Source organism: Bombyx mandarina, chromosome 03, assembly GCF_030267445.1.
Source record: "Bombyx mandarina strain Sakado chromosome 03, ASM3026744v2".
NCBI classification, from domain to species: domain Eukaryota; kingdom Metazoa; phylum Arthropoda; class Insecta; order Lepidoptera; family Bombycidae; genus Bombyx; species Bombyx mandarina.
This window is the reverse complement of record NC_143210.1, coordinates 14,828,715-14,854,178: the sequence shown is the minus strand read 5'-3', so window position 1 is coordinate 14,854,178 and position 25,464 is coordinate 14,828,715. Positions and strand designations below refer to the sequence as shown.

General features: G+C 38.0%; 2 protein-coding genes across 4 annotated transcripts in view; one reads left to right on the top strand and one right to left on the bottom strand.

Annotated features, from left to right (window-relative positions):
- Positions 1-25,464, bottom strand: part of LOC114241187 (uncharacterized) — a 476,778-nt gene that overhangs the window by 16,605 nt on the left and 434,709 nt on the right. The gene's annotated exons all lie outside the window — the stretch shown is intronic.
- On the top strand, positions 13,964-24,321 carry serpin-25 (serine protease inhibitor 25). 3 transcript variants are annotated; one of them, XM_089740150.1, is made up of 8 exons: positions 13,964-14,091; positions 19,678-19,821; positions 19,898-20,104; positions 20,342-20,440; positions 22,258-22,398; positions 22,620-22,829; positions 23,221-23,365; positions 24,099-24,321. In XM_089740150.1, the coding sequence occupies exons 1-8, from the start codon at positions 13,990-13,992 to the stop codon at positions 24,218-24,220; spliced, it is 1,170 nt and encodes a 389-aa protein (XP_089596276.1). In that variant the 5' UTR covers positions 13,964-13,989; the 3' UTR covers positions 24,221-24,321. The 3 variants fall into 3 exon arrangements, with proteins under 3 accessions (XP_089596276.1, XP_089596275.1, XP_089596274.1); XM_089740149.1 differs by having other exon boundaries at positions 24,096-24,321; XM_089740148.1 differs by lacking the exon at positions 24,099-24,321 and having other exon boundaries at positions 23,221-23,688.

Sequence of the window (25,464 nt, the reverse complement as noted above, 5' to 3'; positions counted from 1 at the left end):
GAAACAGGTTCTACAAGGTTCGTCAGGACTGTATTTTGATACACAACTGCATTCGTTTTTACACCTTTCTCACAAAAATGTACCTCTGTTAAGCCCCAATAAGAAACTCCCAACCATACCATGAGCGAGGATGGAAAATGACCTCGTTGGACACGCGGAATACGGTTGCTCGCTTCTTCACTACTGTGTGCATACACCTTATCATTTTGTTTGTTGTAGCTCTCTTCTACGGTAAAAATTTTTTCATTCGAAAAAAGAATTTCCCGATTTTTTTTCCCGCGTACCGCTTCAACAAAACGCGGCATCTCTTCAGTCTCAGGTCCATTAGACGAGCATTCAAACGATGTCCTGTTTTTCTTCGATAGCCCGAAGCTCTAAGTCTTCATTTAGCACCCTTTTCACCGTGGTTCTGCTTAACCCCATCTGAAGGGCCAACAGTTTCTGCTTACGTTTGGGATTTCTTTGAATTCGCGCCTTCACAGCTTTTATCACTGCTGGAGTCCTAACAGACCGAGGGCGACCACTTCTTGACCTGTCATCTACACTAGAGTCTTCATTGTATCGTTTGATGGTACGATAAACGAATCTTTTGGTTATATTCCAATTTTTCAGTATGTTAAAAATTTGAATTGGCGCGTAGCCGCAACGATGCAACGCAATAACTGCAACACGGTCTTCTTTAAGCGTCCACTCTATATTTAAAAATGAGTAAAATTCTAAAAGTATACATTTTTATTTTCATGAACAATTCGAAATTCCAATTCAATAAACTTTTTTGTGGCCAGCATTCTAAAAGAAAAGTTTGTACTGTGTGACAATACTTATGACCTGACTAGTTATATAGGAACACGCGATGGTTCACTATCGACTGCTCTAGCCGACTGTCACACGATAAGTGTTGGTCGTGTGCTTCGTTCGATCTTATTTTTTTCCTACCTAAGGTGATAGCCTTGAGAGGCTATTTCAGCGTAACTTTAGCTAGTAGGTGAGCTCACGGGGCTCAAAACGGATTGATGCTAACACTGACCCTAGCAAGAGCCGTGCTTCGCAGATTCTACCACCGGATCGGAAATGCGACTCACTGAGAAGATCCGGCGAGAAACTTAGTGGGCTGTGTCTATGGGTTAATTCACTCGTCGAGCCCTTCGTCGCAAGCGACGGGTTCGACGGAGACGCTGACCGGTGCTTGTGGTGCCAAAAATCACCGTTAATCATAGATAATAATACACTTAATATTTATGAGCTCGATCGGTGAATAGTTCCGCCGACAGACGGCGCTTGCATCCTGTGTCACGTTTTGATTGCGAAATATTTTTTTTTTTTCTTTTTCTTAAAACGAAGTATATTTAAAATAAACAGAATTATAGAATGTTAGTCGTCAGCGATCACGAAAACTTTTTTTTTTTTTTATTGCTTAGATGGATGGACGAACTCACAGCCCACCTGATGTTACTGGAGCCCATAGACATCTACAACGTAAATGCGCCACCCACCTCGAGATATAAGTTATAAGGTCTCAGTATAGTTACATCGGCTACCCCACCCTTCGAACCGAAACGCATTACTGCTTCACGGCGGTAATAGGCGGGGTGGTGGTACCTACCCGTGCGGACTCCCAAGAGGTCCTACCACCAGTGATTACGCAAATTATAATTTTGCGGGTTTGATTTTTATTACACGATGTTATTCCTTCACCGTGGAAGTCAATCGTGAACATTTGTCGAGTACATATTTCATTAGAAAAATTGGTACCCGCCTGCGGGATTCGAACACCGGTGCATCGCTTCATACGAATGCACCGGACGTCTTATCCTTTAGGCCACGACGACTTCAAACTTGAACTTTAAAGTATCAAAATTAAAAACGTCGGACATTATGAAATAAAAATAATAAATGAGAAATGAAGCCCTAAAAATATTTATAGTTATGGATATGACTCGTGAAAATAAAGGAAAACACTATAATATAAATATAACACATACGAGATGTAACTTGAATTTTCTGAACACGTTTCGCTCTAATTACGTTCTCAAGTTCAGTATTATCTCAAGTTTTCTAGATTGTGCCTTTGCGGTACTTTGTATTCCGTTCGAGTTATCTACATAATCTATTTAATAATTCACCCAAATAATTAAAGTACCTACACAGTGAGTGAGACACGCGTCGTAAAGTTTGAAAACTCTTTGAGAACTGGTGGGCGCTACTTTGTTTGAATAATAAATATATTTATTGTAACCCGGTAATATTACATGTCTAAGACATCCCAACAATCATTTTAATGTAAATTTTAAAGTTTTTTTATTATCTTGATGAATAAGACATCATAACTTGAACCACGACTCAACTTGCGCCATAAGATCCAAGTCTCAATGGTATAGTTATCCCACCGTTTAAAACCGAATGCTTGAATTACTGTTTTGCAATAAAAATATTCAAACCAGTGGTACCTACCCAAGCGAGCTCATAATATGTCCCTACTACCAGTAATCGGTAGGCAGCGGCTTGGTTCTGCCCCTGACGTTGCTGAAGTCTATGGGCGACGGTAACCACTCAGCATCAGGTGGGCCGTATGCTCGTCTGCCTACAAGGGCAATAAAAAAAATAAAAAAAAATTACGAAAATTATCGGTTTTGCAGGGTTGATTTTTATTACACAATAATATATTACTCCTGTGGAAGACATTCGTTAAGTTGAACATATTGTATTGTGTATATTCGTATTTTATTAGAAACATTGGAACCTGCCTGTAGTTTGTCCGTTTGTCACGACCTTTTTCGTGACAACGTCTTATAATTCGATGGAGCCGGCTGCACGCATGAAAAAACATGACTCATGCGGCGTTACCACGCTCTTAGGTGTTCCATTTAAGACTTGAAGTGCAAGCGAGAGCGCGCAACGAGCGACAAAGAGACACAATCAGCCTCCGCGTTCGGCAGCGTTCGACATCTGTTTCTCTCCTACTTGAGTGAGCGATGCATCCGCGTGGACAGCTGCTATACAATAATACATTTACATGTATTCGTTAAGTATGAAGTTCAGTGAAAAGTGAATGTAGTATCAATTGTCCATACAAAATATCTATCAAACAAATAAAATAAAAATTATCTTTTGAAAAATGAAACCATTTCATCAGTATTTTCTTATGACGTTGTCACGTTCAACTATCGTCAGTAAACAGACTCTACAGACAACCGATTTTTTTTAAAAACTTTAGAATTTGAGTGTATTAGGTATTTAGAATTTAGGTGTGTTTCATAAACATTAATGAAAAGACTTCCGAGAATCCAAGAAGATACATTTTCCGCTTCACACCGCCGACAAAACATCTAATACATTGACAAATCCGAAACTTTCTATTAGAGTATACCCCTTTTTCCTGAGAGACATCTCTTTGTCGAACTTTGTGAATACATTAGCTTCACGAAACGGTGAAACTGATAAATCCTGCGCGACAACCCGGACAGAGTGAGCTTGAAAACATGGATGGTGTAGATTGATTGCTGGTTGGATTGTTGGTCCAATGTTTGTCAGTATTAACATTCGAGTACTGATTGGTTGGTGTGGTATCTATAGATTCTTGAAATCATTTAACAATACATAGGCTACGGTACGTTTTATTATAGCTGTAGAAACAAGTTCAATTAATGTGGGATGACCCCATAGTTTGTTATTTGTCCCTCGCATTCGCGAGATATTTTACTCCGAACATATAAAAGTGAAACACACCGATTCAACAATATCTATAATGTGTAAAATTTTAATATATAAACCAAAAGTAAAGGAAACAACGCTAGGCACTAGAAGATACAAATTAAAACTAAAATTACGTTTTTACATTCAACATAAATCGGCGCGCGCCAATCTTGTTGCATGACGTCACGGGACACCTGCGCGTACGGGAACTCCGATTGCGATCGATGACGCCCGAGTGCGACTGAATGTTGCATGCTACAACCCCACTTGTTTGGTGAACGGTCACCCTAATGGTAGGCAGCAGCACCCATCTAAACAATAAAAAACATAGCAATCTTGTAAAATTAGAATAACAAAACCAGCAATGTATGCCACACAAATATGTTTGATCTTCTTTCATCGAGTATGGGGTTTAACATAGCTTTGACACAGTGCTCTGCAAATGTGCTTTGTAATTTTATTGTAGATTGGAAGCCAAATTAAATGGTTGCTATATACGATTAATTGATCTTCGTTAACAACAAACATTTTTATCAATGTACCAAACTGTTGTTACGACATTACTTAGGTTGAGTAGTATTTTGCCGACAAAAAAGGCAATTTTTTTTGACTTCGTAAATAGATAAGCTAAAGAACCATAAAGGATGACCAGTAAGTTGTAAAGTAGCTTATTTGCCCTGAAACCATGTCTTTCGTAGTATAACATAATTTTAATGTCCTGCTTCTCTGAGTGGTCACGCATCTAGCAAAAGGAGAAAGAACGCGGGTACAAACCCACAGAATAAAATACTCGGATAATTAGACAATAATGTAAGCCAACCTGATTAGCATTTCATCCAGAATGTATTAGGTAGCTAGTCATGTACACGAGACAAAAGAAAACAAATTTCAGTACGCCACAAGCCGAACCGCTTCATCATTATCAAAACTACAATACCGCAAAAAAGGTACCGTTATACAAAATTATGATAAATTTGCTGTCACACTGACGGATTCCATCAATCAGTTCGGCTGAGCCAATAATGAACAAACATGTTTCAAAGTGATCGATCAGGCGTTGTCGACGTATATCTCGTACGCTCCTGTAATTGTTTTATCATGTAGCTTTATAAAGATTTCGGGGAAGTTCCGTGTGATTTTCTTTTTTCAAACTTTCTTTGCCACATGTCATTTGCAAACACGAGCCCATGTCATTGTGACGTCAGAGGATACATGAACATGAAGTTGTAAGCTGGTACCTTGGAGTATAAAAGCATCGGAAAAAGAAAAATACTACCTTCGTAGTTTGTTGAGGATGTGATTTGGTGATGGAATAGACGATAGCAGTCCGCTTACTTTGGTCCACGATAGCAAATCATTGCAATCAAGTCGGTTGCAATGATTTATTTATAAAATAAAAATCACATCCCAATTGTATCATTTTAGTGCTTGCAGATTTCGTCTATATGCCAGTTTGAAGCCCAAACAAGATGAACCAAATGACCAACATTGAGAATTTAAAATTGGGTAATGGAAGGCAGCTTTCCCCAACCCACCCCCATTCTGACCCAGCAAGGTATCTGGTGGTGGAATACATATCACATCATTTAGGTTGGCTTGGTATATTCCGCATCCCGGGGGGCCCAATGGTGGTGATGACAACGATAATCTAAAGAAAAAATAATATAGTTTCTCTACTCCAACGTAAATGCCGCCACCTACCTTGAGATATGAGTTCTAAGGTTTCAGTTTTAACAGTACATATTATACATAATAAACACCTCAATAAAGAGCAAACAAACCTGTTCGTAACACGAATGTTTGCCCGATGTGGGAATCGAACCCATGTCCCTCGGTCCAACAGTCAGGGGCACTATTTACTGCGCCACCGAGTCAATTTAAAGTCTATAATGTCTTACTATCGATTCTATTACCTTTCTAAGCTAGGTATCAATAGAATGGTGATACAAGTACGATGATTGCTAATCATAATTTCTGTTACAAAAATGCAATTAAACAATAAGCATAAGCTCCCTTACACACGCTTTAAATTTTGACGAATTAGGTAATACCGTATCTAAATGGAGCAAACGATTACCACCCCAGCCTGCCCTATCACATCTTATCTGCCCTAATCGTATCACCGTTATAATATGGTATTAAGATAACGGCTTATCTCAATAATTATTGTTATCCGATAATAAATTTGGAATGGATCTCAAAAACACAATTAGATATAGGGTGTCTCTTGATTTAATGCCGGAAAATCGGCTTTTTAGAGCATTGTAAATAATACTATATTTTTCTCTAGTGGGCTGCGAAGTGCACTGCATTGTAGCAATTTAAAAATTTTAAATTTGCTCACTGTCCATCTTATTTAATGTTAATGGCGAGTCGGCTGTACCGGACAAAAAATCAAACAGACAACGAAACAAAAGTGGTTCCGTATTAAAACGTCCACAGCTGACTCCGAATTAGTATTATAACAGAATTAGCTAACGAGTATTGAGCGACAGTGGAGCGATACTCACTTAGCAATCAAGCGATTATAATGTGAACGGGTGTGAACGGGGCTGATGATGCGGTGAACACGGTCAAGTTAAATCAGATGTTTGGTTGTTTATGTAATAAAGTCAAATTTACGCAATACTTCAATATTATTATTGTGGTATGGTATCTTGCGAGCGCGCATGGGTAGATATTTTTTTTTTGGTCAGGAGGAAATCGCCGGACTCCCACCCTCCACTGGGAATGGGGGGTGGGGCATGTCGGAGTCGAACCGACTAAAACCTCCTGTCGCTCAACAACCAACGTCCAAACCTCGCATGCGACAGAACTCATGAAGAGGCAAAGGGAGGAAAGTGAAGCGTTTAGTGCGGAGCACATCTTTCCCATCACCCTCCCCCTCGGGACGCCGGGCCAGCGATCGTCGGCGCCACGACCACCAGCCCTCTCGGTCGGCAGGCTGTCCGAAGCCCGCCTAGCGCATGGGTAGATAGCACGATATGGATTACTATTTCTCCGGGTCGAATTAAGAAGGCCCGTAAGCTCACGTGTCCGGGCTAGGTACTTTTTAAAACTGCGATTTTCATTATACAAGTAAGCTTTCAGGAATATTCAGTCAGAAATTAAAATCCAATTTCGCACTCATTAATGATAATTAAAATTTAAATTGAATGATGAAGTGTTAACGAAACCGCGAGAAACCATTCTGAAAGCCAATATTGGACGATGGAAATGAAATTGATGCGTACAACGGGTTTTCTGAATACTATATATGTATAATATTGTGTACATACATATATACCTAATAATTGGTTAATGGTAATAAAAAGCAAAATCTGTAGTTTTGTTACTTTTGCGGATACAACTAAGAGCTTCAATTTAACTAATAAGTTCTTTATATACTCGCTAATCGAATTGACGATTGTAACAAGTAAAATCTCTCTTTTAAGACATCAAAAAATGATCTCAAGTACATTAGGATGGACGTCTATCTCCTACCCTTCATGCCGGAACAAATAATTTTGCACAGCAGGAACAGGGAGTGTTATAGAATCAACAGCAGGTTCACAATGTTAGTTAAAACTAGTGACCCGCCCTCGCTTCGCTTCGGAAACATTAAATTTTATTATTAATAGCTGAGTCCTGCGATGCTACCCGCGGTTATTGTCGTACCGTGGGTGAAGCCGCGGGGAGAAGCTAGTCTAAAAAAAGTAGCCTCAGTTACTCCTTATATCATCAGCTACCTATCAGTGAAAGTCCCGTCAAAATTGATCCAGCCGTTCCAGAGATTAGCTGAAACAAACAGACAGACAGACAGACAGACAGACAGACAAAAATTGTAAAAAATGTTATTTTGGTGTATGTGCCGTATATAATATATTCATATGCATCTAGTAAAAGGAGGCTATTTCAATATTACAAACAGACACTCCAATTTTATTTATATGTATAGATAAACGATACAATTTTCCGCCTCAACTGATTTCCACCAGACATACAAAAAGAGCAATTGAACCCACGCTAATAATACTGATATGAGAACGTGTGTTTAAGTTTGTACGCTTGTCATTGATTTGCGATTGTGGTATCGCACTAGTAAACCACTTTCACTGGTAGGAGGACCTCTTGTGAGTCTGCATGGGTAGGTACCACCACCCTGCCTATTCCTGCCGTGAAGCAGTAATGCGTTTCGGTTTGAAGGGTAGGGCAGCCTTTGTAACTGTACTGAGGTTTTAGAACACTTATCTTAAGGGGGGCGGCGGCATTTAGGGTCTAGATGTCTATGGGCTCCGGTAACCACTTAACACTACGTCCACCTATCTATGTAATATATATATATATATTTATCATTAATTGAAGAACTAGTACTGCTTCACTAGTGAAATGTGTAGGTAAGTTGAAAGTACCACTGCGCATTCAAAATTGTCGTTTCATCATTCACAATTCAGAGGAATTACCAGTTAAACACAAATTTAATATTTTATTATTTAAGTCTATTTCAGTAGAGTATGGCATATCTAAAAATAATATATTACAAACCAACCAAAAAACAAGATGGCTTCCAAAAAATGAGCTTTTCGTAGATCTTTTTAGAAATTTAATAAATCTTTTGAAGTTCAGCCTGAGTTCATGAGCTCACCTACCGCTCCTGCTCCGTTAGTAGTTGGAATCAACCCTAGACTATCAACGATTGAGTTGAGGAGCTGAGGAGTAATAAACTGGTTTTAACGTGTAATATTTTTTTCGATTTTTTCTACAAAAGACGTGACGAGCATTTTTGAAAATTTAAAAATTGATGTATAGTTTCTTTAAGCTTTGCTTTTTAGGAGTAGATCTCAAAAAGCTTTCGAGCTATAAGCTGAATTCAAAGAGAGAAGTCACGTGCTAGCATGGGTATTGAAATAAAGACGAAACAATATGTAAATTTGCTTAACGAAGCGATTTGATTTTTATTTGGTCGGTAGCGCTTTTGTAATCAGTTGGTTAGATACATTTTGTGAGGTTAAAAGGATTATTTATGTAGCAGTAGCTATGACAGGACTAAAAAAATCAAATGAAAACTTTAATAGCGCCAATGACAATACTGAAATACTCACTGAAGCAAATAAATAATGCTAGTTAATTGTGTGCTAAGAAACTTTCGTGTGAATTTTATAATTGCTATATACTTAAGAAAATAAAACTTGTCCTTTGATCCATGCAATACAACTGTTTATCTACACTCGGAGGGGCCGGTAGCTGACGTACCACAAACCACTGCTACAGCGATTAATTATATCAAACAGCAAAAATATATGAACTTTCTGTTACTGAACTTGATATTAAGAAAATTGGAAAACGGATTTTAACCAAAAAAATAACAGATCTTCATATATGTTTTCATAAGAAAAAATTCTAGAAATAATAGATAAATAATGTAATCTTAAAAAAATATATCTTTTAAAGATTTTTATTAAAAGTAAGAAAGTAGCCGCGTAATTTAATTACAAAAACAAGTAAGAAACAAATAAAAAATAAGATATTAGTTGCACTGTTCGCATTAGTCGATCCTAGTGTCTATCGAGTCATTAAAATGTGTGACTAAAAAAGATCTAATTTGATCACTTAAACACAGAGTTTTGTAATATATCATGTATTTCTCTACAATAGTCTCCATCGTTTCATAATTTTTAAACGTATCTGCACAGGTAAGATTAAGCTTTACGTTTTCATAAGGAAATTCTATTTTGAAATATAGCACTGAGCCACTTCTCTCTAGACACTCCAACCGAAGAAACCGCCTCACATAAAAATAAACCGACCAATCAAAAATTAATCCTCAAAAATAATTTCATAACCAAAAGATCTTCATTAAACCTGTGTAATAAACGTGGGCAGATTTACGAGACAAGTATAAACCGGATTAATCCGGTTTAAATCGGACCCGACCGGACCGTGCCGCTTCTCGAGGGACCTTGTGTAATGGCTTTAATAGTCCACTTGGATGCCATATAAAGGCAATTTTATAATATGATTCAATGATTGAGTTCAATAGCCCGTCAGAGTATGATGTCTACTGAAATCGGTATTTACCACCATTCTCTCTAATTCTATGCACAATGCAACAACAAAATTTAATTTTAACTTTGAATGTTAGTAAGAACCATGGGAGAGATAGGTAGGGAGGGAAACACAGAAGACTGGAGTTCAGATATTAGTCCTTAAGTCATTGTAACATTATCTGAAAATATTATATTATTAATGAATCTCACCAATGAAAATGTGGCTAACATGTAGGTACACGTAGTAACTTAATGGCGACAATACTAAATGAAAACAATTGAGATATTTTTAACAAACATTTCCTTAAATCACGAAATAAACTTAACGTTTCTGAGGCTCAACAGTAAGGCCCGTAAATACAGTATTACAAAAACCATTCAAAATTTTGGTTGGCAAATATTTTATGCAAAAAATAGCTTCGGATATTTTCCGTCTTGCACAGCCCTCGCCTGTGGGGGCCACGTAAATCGCAGAGATCCTCAGCAAACAATGTTTTGAACATTATTAATGGCTTCTCCCCTGATACGATCTACTGTCATTCGTATTCTTTTGAAAGCGGCCAAATTATTTGTCGGCGTATTTTTTATGTATCAAAAGAAAAACCCTTTCCGTAGGAGAGCGCTGTTGAGATAGTGTGTTTTGGGTTGAGGCAGAGTATTGTTGAATGAATGCAGGTATACATGGGTCGCCTTGGGCGTCCTCAGGTTGGGTCTTCTTGTAGTGTTAACCGTGGGAACCTCCCTACTTTACCCGGGTTCTGACCCCGGGTGGAGATCGGGCGTGGCTTGAGAGATTCCAAAAGGAGTTGTTTGGTGGCTTCAGCTTTAAAACATCCTTGGGCCGCGGTCTGTTCCCATCATCTGCAGACCGTCAAGCCCAACACACCCTGCGTGCTTCCTAGATGTAGACACTTCGTGAGGCTCAGCCCCCTGCCCGAAGAAAGGGTGCAGTATATCCAGGATATGTTTGCGTCTTACAGTTTGATGGGTAAATAGTCGTTTGACACAGTAATTCTGGATTCACGCTGTTATTTTGTTCAAGCAATTCTCATCAGATTAGCACTATGATACTCCCGAAATGCTAGTAGCATTGCCATAGTAAACTTTTTCCAGTAAACCAATCTTTTATTAAAAACATACTTATGCATAAAGTTAAATAAATAAATAAATGTATCAATCTCAATACCACAGCGTATTACTGTTTCTCGACAAGTAACTCATAGCCCTGCGTAAACACACACTATCATCCCTGATTGTGCCTTAATCGCTGAACGATCGTGGCTGTGATGCAAATAGATCGTTTGCTGATTTAAAGTTATTAAAAAATTAAAAATGCTTTATTTAAGCCGCCTTATAGTAAACCTGGCGGTAGGACATCTTGTGAGTCCGCACGGGTAGGTACCACCATCCCGCCTATTTCTGGCGTGAAGCAGTAATGCGTTTCGGTTTGAAGGGAGGAGCAGCCGTTGTAAATATAACGATACCTTAGGACTTATATCTCAAGGTGGGTGGCGCATTTACGTTGCAGATGTCTATGGGCTCCAGTAACTGTTTAAAACCTGGTGGACTGTGAGCTCGTGCACCCATGTAAGCAATAAAAAAAAAGTATATAGTTTTATGTATTTAACTTATTTTTATTTGATACATTAGAGCTTTTCTGCTGACGACGTCCTACAATCTGACTGGGGATGGTCCCCTGGGGACCTTAAGGGCCAATTTAAAATTACATGAACTTCTCTTAGCTAAGAAAGTCGAATATTTATTGGTTTTTTAAAACGTTCGGTGGCAGGCGTTTTACCCCCAGTACAATGCCATCACCATCTTAGCATCCATTTTTAATTGACTATCAACCGTGACCACTTCCAAAACTACGTTACATAGGATGGTAGACGATTACCATTTCTTGAAAATGCGGATGACCATATTATGTGATCTCTTAAAAGAGAGGTGCGACAGTTCGAGCAAGACACAAGCATATGGCTCATATTTCTCGGAGGCTACTAGTTAATATTGAAAATCCTTCAATCCATACCACACTTTTGAAACAAACGCAGCTGTAAACGTTATTAAATTATTCTATTATTCTATACCTATTTGATTATTTTTCTGGAAAAACAAGATGTCAAAGTGACCCTTGATTATAATTGAAAAAAGTAGAAAATTTTCATCTTTACGCTCGCTTTAAGAGCTCAAAAGCTTCTTTTACAAGGGTCCCGAATTAGTTGCGCCTTTGAAAGGGACGGCTTCAAGGGCTGTGGACAAAACGTAAATATCTTGTAAACGAGATAATCCAATAAATAGGGATGTCCCCTAGGTTGATAATTCTAAACGACGGTAGAAGAAATTTACAGAACTGAACAGAAACTTTCAAAGCGTTATTTTTGAACAACCAAAGCTTTATTTTTATTCCTGTGCCTAACACGAACGGTGTTCGAGGCTTATTTTAATGCTAAGTTGTTACATGCAATAGTTTTCACTTTAATTTATTTTAATATACATTGTATGTAATTTTTAATATAATATATTTTGTATTCAATCTAAAGAAGTAGTCCTTTTGATTAAAAAGTATACATAGACTCGGACCACCATTTCTTTGATTTTATGTTTATATTGTTACTTGTATTGTCCCAAGAGAAAATCAGCTTAATATCTCAATTGCTTATTTTATCTGTTAAAAATCTTACTTATCAAATCCTTTGTTATAAAAAAAGCTTATTAATTCACCATCAAAGACTCTATTATAGCTCGACTTCTTTAAATTTATACTTCATAATTGCACCCCGCAGCCGGCGACGAAAAAAATTAATTAAGAATGTAACAAGAAACTTGGGGGTTATTATCAGGGAAAAAATTATTACATAAATGATAGCGCGAAAAATGAGAGCGAAATTGTACTTAGCGAAAGTTTAGATAAAGCGGCCTATGGGGCTCGAGGGGAGAGGGGAGAGAGGTAATGAACGCAACCACCCAGGCCCTATTATTTTATCCACATTTTACCCTTATTTTTTTACTGGACCTTTGGGGTGTGGTTCAAGATAAGAACTGTAGTAGACTCCTGATAGCCAGCCATATGTGAATGTTAGCCTATGTTGTTATTGACATTATCATTGTCAGCACTACCGATGTATCAATTTGTATATATACGTCTAGAAGTGTATATCCGCTGCTGATGTTAATTTATTAAAAAAATATGTGTGGTGTCGTGGGACACCGGATAGGAACGAAGTTCCTATAAAAATATTAATTTTAAGTTCTATTCGAGGTATAAAGAGAATAAAACTGGAGGTTTCACAACAAGCCACGGTCATTCGGTAACGTGCGAACTTATTGTGGTACACTTCATTCACGGTTGTTTGCATAAGATTTCGTGTATTGCCCGAACGAACGCTCTGAGATCGTGGTCAATGAATGATAAAAAAATATGTTATTTTTTTGTACGTTATTACAAAGTTAAGTCGTGGCTGGCGTTAAGGCATTACTAATAAAAATCTTACGTTACGAACGTTTTTTCCCGGTTAGGGTAGCCCTCCGCATCGTCCCATAAGGAACTTCGTTCCAAAAGAATTATCAGAATCGGTTCAAGCATTCTCGAGAAATCGGTGACCATACATAGATAAAAAATGATGGTCGAATTGATAACTTCCTCTATTGGAGTCGGTTGAAAAGCATGATTTTGATACCTTAAATAGCTCTTTAATATTCTATTATTCAAAAATATTTTCACTTTCTACGTAAATAGAGAGGCGGGTAAAATTGAGCGTTATGCCAAAGTAACTATTCCACGCAGACGAAGTGGCGGGTAAAAGCTAGTTACTAATAAAAATCTTACGTTACGGACGTTCTTTCCCGGTTATGGTACCCCTCCGCATCGTCCCATAAGGAACTTCGTTCCAAAAAATTAATGTTTGTTAAAACGAGTCACGCGTTACCTATTGGCACTACTATTGCAAAAACTTTACTTGAACAAAAACACGGATAAACAAACATTAAACTACTAATTTCAACCGCAGTAACAATAAGCCTTCTATAAATACGAACGTTCAAATACATCGGGCAACAACAATATCTCTGCCCCATCTGCTTCGTTTGTAATTATTTGCTAATTTTATTATTGGTTAGTTTTATTACTGATAGATGGCAAATTAGAAAACTATTATGATTTCCACTTCATACTGGGCGGTGGTATCTACTTTGTAAAACTAATAGCTTCAGTAACGACTTCACGAGGGGTCACAACTGGACCAACCAAATAAAATCGAGGCAAATCTAAATGCTTGTAACCTGCACTACAGTCCGGATTCGCTCGCGTTCAGCTCGAAGGCTGGCAGATAGCGTTCTCATCGCACCAGCACATTTTGAGCATCATTTACGGGTAATTGATGGTCGTTACTTGGCCCTCGCTAATTTATTTTCTACATGTGTTATTTGGATTATAAATGACTGGGTTTTTAGTTGAAGGTGATCGTACTGAAGCTTAGTCCCGCTGATGCTGCTTAATTATTGGTGTTAATTAAAAAATCTGAATTTAATAGTTTGTTTGACTGCTCTCGAATAAATATGAAATTAACTGCATCAAAAGGGTTACGATCCCCAATAATGAAGGAAATCTTGAGGAAGCGCCGGTACTGATACGTGAAATCGAACATGCAGTTTCTGGGTTCCAGTGTGAAAGTTTTTTTTCTTGTAATCTTGGTCCTTATGAACCATACATGATGTGAGAGTTGACTGGGATGAAATATTCAGTGCACTCATATTGAGTTTTTCCTCTGACAAATCATTCACGAATTACTTCCACAATGTTATACCGTCACACATAGCATTCCCTAACACCATTGCGTAATAAAGACAATTCGCTTTACTATATTTTCGATTTTGTATTCAAAGATAGGGTAATCACTATGCTGATTTAACTGAAACATAGAACGAATGTTTCATGTCCTGAGTAAAACTGGTGAAGTCACTCGGCAACCTTGTCTTTTATTAACTATCTTAAAAATTAAAAGGAGCCAGCCCTTAATTCTCTTGCGCGCTTTGGGGTTTATGTTTTTTGCTCTCGTATTTCATTAATAGATTTTGATAATCTATACTAACATTATAAAGCTGAAGAGTTTTTTTGTTTGAACGGGCTAATCTCAGGAACTATACTGGTCCGATTTGAAAAATTATTTAAGTGTTAGATAGCCCATTTATTGAGGAAGGCTATAGGCTATATAACATCACGGTAAGACCAATACAAGTGGAGCAGCAATAAAGAATGTTTCAAAATAGGAGTTTTAAATAGCTCCTTAACATTCTATAATTCAAATGTATTTTCACTTTCTAAATGAAGTGGGAGTAAAATTTAGCGTTATGCCAAAGTAACTATTCCACGTGGACGGAGTCGCGGGCAAAAGCTAGTCTTTATAATAAAATAAAAAGCAGCTATTTAAGTTTAAGACGAAATTTAATGGCATCACTATCACCGTCAAACACGTGCCTGTTGTCAAACGTACTCAATAAAACGAAATAGCCAAATCATTATTAAGACAGACAACGCAGAAAGCCTATGCCGTTAATGGAAGAGAAGAAACGACACAACCGGATTAGAAGAAGACCTGGGAAAGGAAAAGAAAGGCGCAGAGCGAGCACTTCTTCCCGTGAAGTACTTCGGTAGGCAGCGGCTTGGCTCTGCCCCTAGCATTGCAGAAGTCTATGGGCGACGGTAACCACTCACTATCAGGTGGGCCGTATGCTCGTCTGCCTACAAGGGCAATAAAAAAAATAAAACTTATATAAAATAATCGTCGACTTTTAATACACGTTTCATTCTACTTAGAGTCGAAAGATTAGCACAAATTAGCGTAGGCAATTGAAATAAAACTTGCCATAAAATGCTGATACGTTTTATAGTTTTTTTTTTGTTAAAGGAATTTAAACTAGCCAACAATGAACATACATTAATTATATACATATATATTACTAATGTTTAATTCTATTACGTAACGTCAGACAGTAAATTTAATATTATCTCTGACGTGCTATTATGTTATCAACACATTCGAATACATCATCTAATAAGAATAGAAGGAATATAAATAGAATCAGTAGTTATTGTTATCGTCCTGACTATTTCTGTCGCGAAGCAATTAGACGCACAATTTTCAAGGGTATAACAAACATTGTAATTTAAACTTCAATGTCTTCAATCTATTAGTTTCACTGTCTCCCCGCGATTAATGTCGATATAGCTGCACCAAAACAGTGACAATTCTTAACAATGAGCAAAATGTCTGGAGCTAAAATAGAAAGCGGCGTTTTGAAAGCCAAGTGTCCATGTGTTTCGGTAACTATTTATTTCTGATCATAATCATGACCTTGTTTCCCACGTCCTTACGTATCCATCAGATCCAATAGCCTCAGCATTAGACGCCTTCAGCTCTAACATTAGGAGCAGCACCGGTAGTAGATTCATTCGCGAAGCAGCTGCTCTTGAGTTGTTAGGTCACCATCGGAGGCGCTCGGGCAGCTGTTAGCAAATCCAACCCCTCCTAGCTGAGCCTTTGCTCGCCCACCCTGTCCTGGTGAAACTGGAAAGGCCTTCGAGCCACCAATAATCCAGTAATCCTTCAATCCTAAAAAAATGGCCTTATTTGCTAAGAAAAAATAAATACGATTGTAAATAATGAATTTTCGGGAGAGCTAGTTAGGTTTAGGTGGCGGCATTTACGTTATAGATGTTTATGAGCTTCGGTAACCACTTAACACCAGGTGGGCCGTGAGCTCGTCCACCCATAGAAGCAATAAAAATAAATAAATAAAAACTTCAAATCACAATGCATAACTGATTTGGTTTTTATTTCACGCTTAGTTCCATGATGAAGGCATCGTGGAACTAATTCGTAAACGGATGTTAAGTACGAACGTGCAGTACAAATATTGGTAAATGCCCGCTGGGCACACCAGGACATACACAGGACACATCGCTTAATACGAATGCACCGGGCGTGTTAAACTTTTCTTTTTTTCCCCACCTAAGCTGATGGTCTAGAAAGACCATATCAGCGTAACCTTAACTAGTAGGTGAGCTCACGGGGCTCAAACCTAACGATGTTGCTAACACGAACCCTAGCCAGAGCCGTGCTTCGCAGAATCTATCACCGGTCGGAAACGCGACCCACTGAGAAGATCCGGCGAGAAACTCAGTGGACTGTGTCTATGGGTTAATTTACTCGCCAAGCCCTTCGTCGCAAGCGATGGGTTCGACGAGAACGATGAGCGGCGTGTTATACTGATGGCCACGTCAACTGCTTTTATCTTTATTACTATATTTATTTTAAAAAAAACAAAACACGTAAACCTAAGCGATTTATTTTAAATATAAATGCGACCTATTTAAAAAAAAAATGTTTAATCTTAGAATTATAAATGCATAATATAACGATTAATCGTCACCTTAGTGTCTTCATAAAAAAAGGGTTTTTCAAATAACATTTTTATAGCTTATTGAAATGAAGTCGTTTTATATTGTTAAGATATTGAATAAGAATTAAAGTAATTTAATGAGGACTTGTTAGACTTTTATTCGAGTCTTTAAGTAATTGCGAATTTATTACACAAATAGATAAATATAGTGGGTTCTGCAGTAATCATTATTATCTAATGACCTATCTGAGTTACTACTCTCTCTTTTTCTTTAATCGGTCCCTCGTTGCTGAGGATCGTGACTCCGTCCGATTCCGTCAACTAGCTGTGTCCATCCACCCAGTTGTATAGCTTAGTGGAGTGCGTCGCTGACAGGTATTTTCAGTTCCTCCGCTATTTGGTCCGACCATCGTTTGGGACCTCTACCCCTAGGTCTTTTTCCCTCAATTTAAATCGGTCACCACAAGCCGTTCCAAATTGCTGGTATCCCTGCGTGCAACATGACCAAAATACCGCAATATTCTTTGTAGGCAGGTTGTGGATAAACTATATATTTATACCATACTATTTTAAAACGGACTCGTATGTTGCATTGATTGTAACATGGTATTTAGCCGATCTTTTCTGGTAGCAACAGAAGTAACTGGCTTTTCCAAAATGTAGTAATAATATATTATTAAGATATTATGATAAATTGCCACAAAGAGAGGCGACAGCTTAGAAAAGCTCCAGGTACAAAGACTGAAGCCCAATGCTCTGGTCGGACCAAATACGCTTCATCCTCAACCAGTAGTAATTAGCGTCCTGACTGTATCTAGGGTTGCCGATGTATATTAGCGGCAGTAATCAATCTCCCTAATAATTGGCTTTTCGCATTTTTTTTTAAATAACGAACCCTAAAGTAATAAAAATATATTTAAAATAATTCTGTTTAGAATAAAAGTCAAACTACAGATTACACAGACTGAGTTTCGTTCGAATTGTCACGATGTTCAGAGTAATAGGAACTTGTGTAATATTGTCACTTGTGACTGGTAAAGGTAATCAAATGCTGTTTTCTATTGAACTTGTTTCGTTTGTGTACTTCTGATTAATATTGTAGTTGTGCACGATTGGTATCTAACGATTGAAGTTCATCGTATTAGTGTTCTTTTGCTGATAGTGGAAGACCTGGTATGAGCCCGAAGTTAGCCATAGAGACACACAACACAACCCCGACGTGTTTGAGATCGCCGGGTTTGTCTTAACTAACCATAACTTCTAGATTTTCATTTTAAATTCTCGTATTCATCAATATTTTATTGATATTTTTATTGCGCACATGGGCAGGTGATTCAAAGTCCTAGATAGAATAAAGTTATTACCAAAGTCTCAAACCTCTTTGCTGGTGGTAGGACATCTTGTGAGTCCGCACCACCCTGCCTATTTCAGCCGTGAAACAGCAATGCGTTTCGGTTAGAAGAGGGTGGCAGCCGTTATAATTATACTTGAGACCTTAGAACTTATATCTCAAGGTGGGTTAAGTAGGCGCATTTACGTTGTAGATGTCTATGGGCTCCAGTAACCACTTAACATCAGGTGGACTGTGAGCTCGTCCACCCAGATAAGCAATAAAAGATAAAAAAAACGTATTGCACAATAGTTGCCGTATCCTTCTTGTTAGATAGCTTGACTTGTTCGCCGCAGAAGAAGGCAAGATAGTGTTACCTGCTGAGCCGATTACATTACCTTCTACCACTACGAAATATCGATTTGTCAGGTTAGTATTGTACTAAGAAAACCGTGCTACCCATTCTCCGGTGGATTCCTTTATCATTCACGCAATGATGTGGGGTGATGCTATTCTAGATCAACATCAGAAAGCGAATCATAATGTGATTTAACAAAACTAATGCAACTTTCCCTGATATTTGTATAATATTATTTACTGTCAGGAATTATTGTCTTTTTTGAAACCGGAGCCATACGAGAGATTGTAATGAAATTATTTTTGTTCAACAGAGTTAAGCTCAGTTCAGCTTGACATTGATAATCGTCTAGCGTTGGCAACTCAATCTATTTCACTAGATGTGTTATATGTGAGTAAAACTTGGGGTATATTTTTGTGAACGTTAACTAACTAACTAACTTTGTTACAAGAAAATTGTAAATGTGCCCATGTTGTAAATGTAACTTTGCAAATATGAAATTTAAAACAGTTTTCTTTTATACCAAATGGGAGCAGTTCAGCATATAGGTATTCTCGCAAAGCAATCAGCATGCGGTCTGTTTCGTTTGAGACTAAAGAGAAAATGTCCGCTATTTCCGTAAGGGATCTATAATCACAAAAATTTGTAAATTTCCACTATTTCGTAAAAGAAGTTTTGTCTATTTTACGGCAAACGAAAACGTAAGAAATATCCACAATTTTGATTTCAACGCGGTTAAGACTTCTACTCTATGTCTGATTACCTTGTTCTTGTCATTTTATTATTATTTTTCATTTAATTATATTTTTACATAAGCATTTGACATGGGAAAGAAGATTACATTAATTATATTTTAACTTTGTCTCAAGAAACATGTTCGCGATAATCCTGGAAAAAAAATTGTCACCTCAATTCCTCCTTTGCTGAGTGGCCTTGGAGAGCTTGTACCTTTTGCCAAAGGATCTACGTACACCCAGCTATTGGATCTTCTCAATCTAAAGGACGTAAATGAGGTACCTTTTTCATTCACATTTTTGACCGTAGTACGACCTTACTAAATAAACAATATATCATGAAATAAAATTTTAGGTCTACAGAGCATTCCCCTCAGCATATGATCGATTCTTGAAAGAGAACAAAAGAACTGGTACTCCTCAGTACTTCGGGAAAGTATACGCTGATGACGACGAGCCATTCTGTAAGAAATTTACTGCAGTAGTCGAGTCTTTTTCCGAAGAGACTGGAACGGTTGACTTTGATGACGCTAAAGAAGCTGCTAATGACATCAATTACGAGGTTAGTGTATTGGACCGCTGTCTGGAAGTTTTAGTTTTAATAATGTACTTAGAATTGGTGTGACGTGGCTACCGAACTTCACAGACACACCAACGTAAATTGCGTCTTTATTCTTAATATAGTGCGTCTCGGCATCATTGGGATAGCCGCTTTGACGTGCTTCGGAGACCGTTGTTACGCGAATTACAATATGTCTGATCAAGGTGAGACTGATCATGGCTAGTTTTCTATTTACAGATCAAACAGCAAGGGTCAAGGGGCTTCAATAAACTAATATCAAGCTCAGAAATCGATAGTAAAGGTGGTTTGATATTTGTCAGTACCTATGAGATTATCGTAAGTATCTATAAGAGTTTGTTATTTTTATCATCCCCAATTTTCAGCAGTCTCTTCAGCTCCCCTTGGTAAATCGAAAGACTTCTTTATTTATGACATAAAAATAAACTATTACGTACTAACTTCTAAAATCAATGTAGAAAATGTATCTGTACAGTAAGGAATGAAATAAGTGCCTGAAGACTTACCGATTCACCTTCCTTCCGCTGCCTCGCGCTCCCTGGGCTCAACGTCGTTTTCGGAGGTGGGACCGTCTGTCCCTTGACTGGTACACGATGAATATATTGTCACTTGTTCTATGTTTACGCGTGACTTGCGTTGGATAATTTTTGTTTTTGTAATAATTAATGCATGCCACGGAACGCGTGTGTTATGTATTCTATGCGACGGCGATCTCTGCTCGTAGGCTTGGAGAGGTTGCTCAGCAAGCTCCGGGTTGGCTAATCGGCCGTCTACAGGCCAGATCGAACCTTACTGCGCTTAGATTAAGACTTGGGTTGTCTTGAAGATGTAATATATTCATTACCTAATACTCGATAATAATAAAATATATGAAACAAGAAAAATCTGTTTCAGTACGAAACAGTATCTTTTTTGTTTCTGGGCCGGGCTGAACCTCCTAAGAGTTCCCCCCGCTTAGAGGGCGCACAGAGTATGTGGGACTAGAAGATCCACAGTGTTGAACTTAACGTCCACTAAACGACTCCCTAGCATTTTCGTCCCAGCTTCCGATCCCCCGACGTCTGAACCCGGGTGGGGTCGGGGTTTGCCGCGGTCAACACTGCAACCTGACACGTGGCTTACCCCAAGAACGTCCGGCCAAAGGACCTTTTTTATGATTGAGGGTTTACTGGGGGCCCGGAGGCCTTTCCAGTTCCACAGGGACAGGTGGGCGAGCAAGGGCTTAGCCAGAAGGTGCGAGATTTGCTAACAGCTGCCCGAGCGCCTCCAAATTAGTCCTAACAGCTCAAGAGTAGCTGCTTCGCGAATGAATCTACTACCTGATCGGAATCACGACTCACTGAGAAGATCAGGCGAGAAACTCAACGGGCTAATATTTAGATTAGGTTGTACGTCGAACTCTTTGCCAAGTTCGACGAGTACGGTTACCAGGGTCTCTACTCCTAGTGTTAGAGCTAAAGGCATCTAATGCAAGGGTTATTGGATTTCATGGATTCGTAAGGATGTATCTAGGGCGACGACGGTGACAGGCTCCGCCAAACGACCTGTCAAGGTGATAGGAAGGTTCTGGAACGTCGGTTGTCTCGGTAGGTACAGAAGCCCGTCAACCCGTCCTTAGGGTGGCCCAGGATACCCCACTGAGTTCGATTAAGCCTACCAGGTCAGGACAGGATACATCACCAGCCTGTCACTCTTATGATGCTACTCCTGAGCAGTGCGCTAGAGTGCTGGTAGCGCAGCGCGGCCTCGTCCTCATCAAGTCACCTCGTGACAACACCGAAAGAGACTGCCTCCGAAAGGAAACACATTTATCCCTAGGGAATACTAGTTTTATTTCAACTATGACAACGCGTATTTAAAATTTTATGTTGATCAATTGATTGTTATGACGAATAATGGTAACAAACCAACATACAAAATCACTGTCGCATTTATATAATTAAATTAAATAGTATAGTTCACCACCTATAAGTATAGTAGTATGTTATTACTAAGTAGCATAAGTATATTATTTTACAATGATACGGATTGTATCATATTTTCCACAAATTGATTCCAATAATTTTTCACAGTTTCAAGAAATGTTTTAAACGTATAGCTTTATTCTTTTTAATATCTTGTTTTTTTTATTTCAGTTAAAATATGACCTCAAGCTAGACATTACGCAGCCAAATTATTTATTGTTCAATTCAGAGAATGGCAAAAAATTTAAAATACCCGCCTTCACATTAAAAGATTCTATCAAATACGCTCAAGTTGAGGAAATTGATGCCCAGGTAAGCTTTAAGTATAATAATTATTATTCTATGGACCATGTTAGTTCTTCATGATAAAAGAGCTAACTAATATGTTTTTTTGATATTCCAAGCAATAAATAAAAAAGAGAAAAAAATGCCCCATCGAATCAGAGTAGTTAAAAAGTTGATAATCTTAAATGACCACGCTCAAATTCACCATCAAGCTAGGGAAAGCTTGAAACTAAACTATAACTTTCTAGGTCTTCGAATTTGAGTTACAAGAAGAAGGACTGTCTGTAGTTGTGTTCTATCCAAATAAAAAAGATGGCATCGAATACGTATTGGAAAAATTACGTAAGCCTAAAGTCTTCAATCAAATCCTAGAGAACCTTGAAGAGAAGTGTCTTCAAGTTACTCTTCCTACTCCAAATGAGCGTGTTAAGGCAGACCTTTCAAAGTCTCTGCGCGAGGTAAGACTTTTTATGAATCTATTTAATTTCATTTACCTCCGTTCTTGTTTGTTTTTTCAGTATAAATTATGCAATCGATTTTGAGCTGGCTTTCCGATTGACTGGACTCGTCTAGCTAATATGTACAATTGAGAGTTCAAGCTACAACTACCAGAGCTTATAGTAAGCCCCTACAGATAGGAACTATCACCCTACTCATTTCTGCCTTGGATTAGTCAAAAGCTACCCGCGACTAAGTCCAAAGATTGTTGTGTCCATTCGCCTTACAACTAATATTATGGACAGGATGAATTTTGTAAGGAGAATGACAGAGACATTTTTATAATAACGTCAAATCAAAGATTATAAATTATATGGGAAAGAGTTTTATTGGCTTATTGATTTTTTAAAGGTCAGAAATGTGAGCGATATCTACACACCAGGAAGACCACAGTTCAACGGGGTCCAAAAGAAATGTTGTACTTATGTGAACTCAAACCTACATGAAAATAGTATCAGCAACAGATCAGTTCCCGGGCAGTTAATGTCAAAGAACGGTAACTACTTCATATTCACTAGTTTTGACGGATGTCAGGGCGAATTGAAACCAAGGACGGGTAGGTATCACCATTCTATTTTTGTCGCGAAACAGACTTGGGTTCTGGTTCGAAGAGTAGGACATCCTTGACACAATAAGATTAAGCCTTCACTTAATGTCTCAGATTGGTGGTCATTCACACTTTGAAATCTATGGGCCTCTCAACCACTTAGCATTAGCTGGGCCATTCGATCGTTTACCTATTTAGTGTCGCAAGCAACGGAAATTGAAAAATTCTATAGAATAAGATGTGACTAGACAGTGAGAAGTCTGGGTCAGCGTGGGGTGTGAGTTATAAATATTTATAAAAAAGATATGTGGTGTCGACACTAATTTTAAGTTCTATTCGAGGTACAAAGAAAATAATTATTTGGGTATACATTTTTTATTATGATTATTTATTGATAAAAATAATAATATACAAAGAAACAGCTTTTTATATGAATAATAATAATAACTGTCATCGTAAACTATACATTAGACACTGTATAGCCATCATACTAAGACTATACATAAATAATAAAAATCTTACGTTACGGACGTTTTTTCCCGGTTACGGTAGCCCTCCGCATCGTCCTAAGGAACTTCGTTCCAATATAATAAAGGTATTCCTTATTTGGAGGAGAGTATATGTAATGAGCGCCGACCAGTTCCACTGTTACTAATACTGTTTCAATATATATTTTTAGCAGAAAAGTGCAGCGGCTTTTACAAGAAAGTTAAACTTAATTCTCCCGCAGCCTATTTCGTAGTATCCAGATCTGAAAACATTTCGCCAACTCCTGTCATCAGCTCAGTTTTCTACGGAAAATGAATGTCAAAATGTTTGATTATATCTATACATATAAATAAAATTGGAGTATCTGTTTGTAACATTGAAATAACCGCTTTTTACTACGTGCATAAGAACATGTGCATATACGGTACATACGCCAAAATAATATTTTTAATTTTTTTTGTCTGTCTGTTTGTTCCGGATAATCTCTGGAACGGCTGGACCGATTTTGACGAGACTTTCACTGATAGATAGCTGATGGTCTAAAGAGTTAGAATATCTTCACCCCGCGGCGTCACCCACGGTACAAAAATAACTGCGCGTAACATCGCGGGACTCTGCTATTAATAATAAAATTTAATGTTCCCGAAGCGAAGCGAGGGCAGGTCGCTAGTTTTAAATAAAAATATTATGAGTTTGATTCGATGATTAACGGTGCAACCCCTCTATAATTGTGGGCCTAGAACTGTTTTGGACTTTGAGGACTGTGGACTTGAGGTCCGTTTCAGGGCGTTCATTTAATGCAGCAATCTCGAAAAGGAAATCAACAAGTTTTGAAAGTCACAAATATAGATAGCACCACCCCGGGATATCAGGTCGAAGTCGGAATGTTATTGTACACTAGCTGACCCGGCAGACTTCCTAGTGCCTCAATCGATAAATAAAATACCTGAGTTTTTGTATAAAATAAAGTTAAAACAAAAAATAAAAGAATCCGTCCGACGGGGGACACATCAAAGGAAAAACAAAATTGTTATTTTTATTTAACTCCGAGGATTTTCATATTTATCTACCTTTTAAACCTTCTCTGGACTTCCACAAATAATTTAAGACCAAAATTAGCCAAATCGGTCCAGCCGTTCTCGAGTTTTAGCGAGATTAACGAACAGCAATTCATTTTTATACTCAGTCTGGCCATAAATACTGTTACAATTAAAAATAAACAAAATATTACATTTGAATTTGGAATCTGTCATTTTTATATGATTGCTCATTGAGTTTTCTCATTTCGGCGCCAATACATTGTACAATATTTTGCGATATTAAAATGGAGTGGGGTGATAAAGAGAACCGAATCGCTATGATTGCATTGCACAAAGTAGGTATGGAGCTAAATGCAATTTTTAAAACTCTCCATTCGCTTGGTATTAGTAAAATGTTTGTGTACCGGGCTATTAATAGGCGCAATGAGACCTCCTCTGTTTGTGACAGAAAAAGATCTGGCCGTCCACGTAGTGTTCGTACGAAAAAGGTGGTCAAAGCAGTAAAGGAAAGAATTCGAA

Coding starts and splice junctions, on each gene's coding strand:
- serpin-25 (XM_089740148.1), top strand. CDS start 13,990: ATGCTTGTAACCTGCACTACAGTCCGGATTCGCTCGCGTTCAGCTCGA. Junction 14,092..19,677: donor ATTTTGAGCATCATTTACGG/GTAATTGATGGT, acceptor CTTTGTCTCAAG/AAACATGTTCGCGATAATCC. Junction 20,441..22,257: donor TCAGTACCTATGAGATTATC/GTAAGTATCTAT, acceptor TTTTTATTTCAG/TTAAAATATGACCTCAAGCT.